We start from the raw sequence: 5229 nt of genomic DNA on the forward strand, positions 1-5229 counted from the left end.
AATGAGTTTATTGCCAAATTGATTGATTGCAGGTGGTTAAAATGATTGCACCATTTCCTATTTAATGAGTTTATTGTCGAATTGATTGAATGCTGGTGGCTAAATTGATTGCAGGTGTCTTGGCATTGACATAGCTAAATTGATTGCAGGTCATTGACATACATAAACTTTTACATAAATGTTGTTGTTATAGAGAGAATAATGTGATCTCAGGATGTATATATGACATATTTGGATGTTGGATGATGTGTTTATTATATATGCAAAAAGTAGTTTAGAGGGTTAAATAGTCATTTTCCTTGTTAAGAGGCAGACATTCTGTTGCTTAACCAAACATCAGTTTATTGTTCAGATACAGATTCATAAAGAGCCTCTGCATCATGCATCATACAGATTCATAAAGAGCCTCTGCATCATCCAGACATCTGCATCATTCAGATATGAATCTTCCAGATGCTACCAAACAGTCCCTAAATACATTTTACCTTCTTAAAAAACAAACACCGCCTTAGTATCATAATATATTAAGTCAGTTTTTTTTAACTTAACTGGTGAAAAAAACTGGACAAATAAGGTCTGATATTGTATAGATGTTAAATAGCTAAAAAACCTGGGTATACCAACATTATATTGTAGATGTTAACTAGTTCAAAGGTGAATAAAACCGAACAGGGGTAGTTAGCAACTTAGGATAGAAAGGAGTCTATGAGTAAGCATCTAATCTTAAGTTTTCCTCTATGTTCTTTGAGTAACATGCTGAATTCGATCGAAGCTAAGCTACTTATATGTACCATAGATTACTATATAAAAAAAAAGCATAAACCTTTAAAGATCATTAATTTTCCCGATCATTTGCTCAATGATCAATGCTCATGAACAAGTTTATTAAGTAATGCAGTCAAAAGTGCATCTCGTCTCTCAGCCCGACCCTCTTCTCTCGTTCTTCTCTGTTCTTCCTTCTCCCTCCACAACTCCTCCATCTTCATCCTCTCAACTTCAAGCCTCTCCATTGACTGCCGCCATTCCTGCTCAAACACCTGTCTTTCATAAGTATGTTTCTCCATCAACTCCCGCCACTGCATGTCAATCACTTTCTGCTGTTGGAAGAAATCATGGAGAATTTCACGAACTGGGTCTATGGATTTTGGACTCGGAGTCGGAGTCGGAGGTCTGGCCCGCTTTTCCCTTTCGGGTTTCTTTTTTGGAGGAATCGTGACTTTCGTAACCTTGTTTTCCTCATCTTCATATTCATCTTCGTCATCAGATATTTCTTCTTCCATGGATTGATAAGAACCGATTCCTGCAACTCTTTTTCTCGATTGGCTCGAAGTGGGTTCCGGATCGAAAGGCGTTTGTGGGGTTTTATTTGATCTTTCTGTGAACAGTGCATGCAGATCATCGAAGAACGGGAATGATCGGTTGTTATCTCGATCCGATGTCTCCTTTCCCTGATTCAAGATTTGAAATTTAGACCACAGAATTTGAAATCGGAAATCTAAAAGATATCCCTAATTAGGGTTCTTAAGATCACTTCCAATAACAAGTAATTTGAGAGATTTGTATCAGGGAAATCGAGTAAAAAGCTTATTATACCTTATACCGATTAACGAGGTTTTTCCACTTGCATTTACACTGATCAGGAGTCCTTCTATACCCAATCTCCTTCATCTTCGCAGCGACAACCTCCCAGAGACTCTTGTTTCGTTTCGCCATGGTGAAATCCCTTTCCAACTCCCCACGAATCGCAATCAAGTCCCTCGTCTCCTGTTGGCTCCACATCGGAACCCTCTCGTCCCTTCTCGGAAACTCCTCCGCCATCACCGGTGGGGGCGTCGGAGCATTCATCATCATCATCTGGGTCAGTTGATTTAGGGCTTCATTGTTATCGCTTCCTCCGCCACCACCATACATATCTTTTTGATAAATTCAGTTCAGAAATTGCGGATTTCGATCGTGTAGTTTGTGCAAGGCATTGTTAGGGTGGTTTTGGTTCTTCTACTCCGATGACAGCGGCGGCTAATGGAGAGGTTTTCCCCGGAAAAAAGTCAAGAAAGCGTTTTTGTGAGTTGACTGTTAGGCCTATGATATTGCCAAAGTTTTCTATTTACTGGTTTATTTATGTGTTTGAAAAAACCAGTCCAAATAAGAACATATTTATTGAGATATATTATTATTTAGGTTAGGAGTTAGGTAACAAATCAGTAACTTTAAAGATTAAATGTAAAAAATAGTAAATATTATCGATTTTTTTTTTTAGTTTGTGATTCTTATTTTTGTATTACGATAATATATTAAATTATAGCAATCTCATTTGAATATAAAGTAATTTTTACTTCTATAATCTAATATAGATATGTATTTTCCGTAGTAAAATAAAATACAAAATACAGAAACACGTTTTTACGAGTGATTTTATGTATTTTTGTGATATTGCTAATATACTTTGATTTTTATTTTAATCTATAAAATAATTTATATAATTTTAGACATGGTACCACATGTTAAGGGGGTGTTTGGGATTCATTTTCAAGGGAAAAGTCCTTTTTGTAAAATGACTTTTTGTAAAAGATCTTTTCCAAAAGATGTTGTTTAAAAAGTATTAGGATTTATTTGACTTTTCCGGCCTCAAAAGTTCAAAAAAATACAAAAAATCACCGATTTGTGATTTTTGCAAATGTTAGTTTTTATGTTTTGATAAAAGTTGGTTTTAAACATTCTTTTCCATTTGCCAAACAACTTTTGGATTTGTCTAACTTTTTGAAAAAGTTAAAAAGTCAAAAAAAAATTGATTTAAAATGAAAAACAAACACCCCTAACTTTCATTATAAGTTATATGTCAATTCTTTTGTTGGTGGGGTCATGATGTATCTTTTTTTTTTTATTGATTTTAATACTGCCGCATATATTTTCACATGACAAATCTTTATAAATGGTCTAGTTGCTTTGAATATTAATTTTAACCTCTAATTATTTTGGTTGAAGGTTATGTTGTTTCAATTTTTATCGGTCTCTTGTCTAATATAAAAAGGATTTTTATATTCTTTTAAATTTATTTTATATTTTTTAAAACTAATATTAGTTTTCTTAAAAAGAAAAATAATAAACAACCCTACCTCACCCCACATCTTCCCTTTAGTTCTCTTTTATCTTTGATAACCTTCTAACGTCGTCCACCATCTTCAACGACCTCCTCACGACAGACAACATCCTCACCCAACGAAAATGAAACCCATAAAATCAAGAACACACAACCTAACTACCACCACCACAATCATCAGTTTACTTCTGGAGTTCAAAAACCTTACCGCCACTTCCCTCCAACCATCGACGAACTCAATAGTCGTCGTATGTCTAAGCCCGACATTAGATAAGAAAAATCACTGTGAACCCCTAACCGTCATCATATGTTAAAATCCTAACGCAACCATCGTGTGTTCATCATCATATTAGAAAAGACCATATTCATATAGCCTCTGTGTCTACATTCATCATCTAGTGGTGGTGGCTACAAGGGAGGATGATCAGGGAAGTGGTTAGTGGTGTCTTGTTCACCGCCAATGATGATGGAGAAAAAAAAGGGTGGCTGAAAGTGGTGGTGGTTGCGACGATGTTGGCCAGTGTATTTAACGTGAGATAGGAGTGAAAGTTGTGGAGCGTGTTATTTATTTGTTTTTTTAAATCATTTAAGTTAAAAGATAAAACAAAAAATAACATAAATGGTATAAATGTTTTTTATGTGGGCAATGAACTAACCGCGATAGAAATTGAAACCACAGACACCTTAGGTGAGACAAAAAAAAGATAGGAACTTGAGACAAAAAAAAGGAACTACACTTATTTTGAAAAATTATAGAGACCATTTTTGAAGATTTTTCTTTACATGATATTTTTATTGATTTTTACATGACATTTTTATTGATTTTAGACAAAATTATAGACAAATTACATATTATATTTTGCATCTAACTATGAAAAATATTGCTCGCTTAGTCCTTATTTTAAATTAAAATTGCATTTTTGCTTCCTTACATTAACCTTTGTCTCCACATAACAGTTAACCATCCTCACGTGTTGTGCATATGAGGGTAAACTAGTCATTTTCCATGCCTTTCTTATTTTCGCATGCGAGGTTAATGCATCTGTTAGCATAATCATGTCAATCACATATGTTTTTTGTGTTTTTTAATCACCTCAATCACATTATTTTGCGTTTTTGTTATCATGCTAATCGTATTACCTTTTCTAATGTGATAACTGTATTACTCTAAAACTCTAAACTAAAACTAAAACTAAAATCAAAACAAAAACCAAAACCAAAATAAAAGAAAAGGAAAAATGTAATGTCTTAAAACAATTCCAACTCAATACATGCAAGTTGATTGCTAGATAAAAAAATGAAGTATGTTACCTATTTTGGAAAAAATGAATATTCATTATGTTGGTATAAAATGTTTTTGGAATAGATAATATTTATAAAATAAAGACACCTCCACAAATGGAAGGAGAAACTGAAGATAAATATGCAAAACTTTAGAATTTAATAGGAAAGGACTTGTATCCACTTTTTTTCTCTATTAAATTGTTTACATTAAGTAAAAAAACACAAATGTAAATCATCCTAAAGTAAAAAAGAAGACACCATCTCAAACTATTACCAAAAACATTGAATTCGGAGTAGCCTCAAGTTAGTTAGCAAATATAAACTTTCACACTATAAAAAACACAAATGTTAAGGCATTCACTAAATTATGCAATTCCAACACTTGTTCTTTGGGTTAATGTCATAAAAACCATCAAGTTTTCAGGGTTTTGTCGGTTTTGCCCAAAGTTAAAATTTATGTCTGTTTTTACCCAAACATTTTCGAAAAAATGTTCGGTTTTACCCTTTTACCGGTGATAACAGGTTTTTCAGGTTATCATTATATTAAATTCACAAAAAAACCCTTAAGTTTACCATTTTTTTGCGTTTTTACCCTTAACTTTATAATTTTTTTTACATTTTTACCCTAAGTATATTTTTTTCATCATATACATATTCATATGATTTTTCTGCTTGAATACGTATAATATGAAAAAAAAATACATAGGGTGAAAGTGTAAAAAAAAATTATAAATTTAAGGGTAAAAACGTAAAAAAAACTATAAAATTAAGGGGTTTTTTTTGCAAAGTTAATATAATGGTAACCTGTTATCACCGGTAAAAGGGTAAACCGAACATTTTTTGGAAAA

At 32.8% G+C, this 5229-nt stretch overlaps 1 protein-coding gene across 1 annotated transcript; it reads right to left on the minus strand.

Moving 5' to 3' along the window:
* Positions 1–805: 805 nt before the first annotated feature.
* On the minus strand, positions 806–2121 carry LOC145117405 (trihelix transcription factor GT-3b-like). Its single transcript, XM_079053703.1, has 2 exons — positions 1594–2121; positions 806–1448 (listed from the first exon to the last, which is right to left on the minus strand). The coding sequence occupies exons 1-2, from the start codon at positions 1909–1911 to the stop codon at positions 864–866; spliced, it is 903 nt and encodes a 300-aa protein (XP_078909829.1). The 5' UTR covers positions 1912–2121; the 3' UTR covers positions 806–863.
* Between the last annotated feature and the right edge of the window lie 3108 nt (positions 2122–5229).

The sequence above is a fragment of the Lactuca virosa genome, chromosome 5 (assembly GCF_052849685.1).
Source record: "Lactuca virosa cultivar CGN04683 chromosome 5, Lactuca_virosa_CGN04683_v6, whole genome shotgun sequence".
NCBI lineage: Eukaryota > Viridiplantae > Streptophyta > Magnoliopsida > Asterales > Asteraceae > Lactuca > Lactuca virosa.

What these genes read in the sequence shown, in the direction of transcription:
- LOC145117405 (XM_079053703.1), bottom strand. Translation starts at nt 1,911, where the DNA reads ATGTATGGTGGTGGCGGAGGAAGCGATAACAATGAAGCCCTAAATCAA. An exon ending in ACCTCGTTAATCGGTATAAG is followed by an intron (nt 1,449 to 1,593) that starts GTATAATAAGCT and finishes ATCTTGAATCAG; the next exon opens with GGAAAGGAGACATCGGATCG.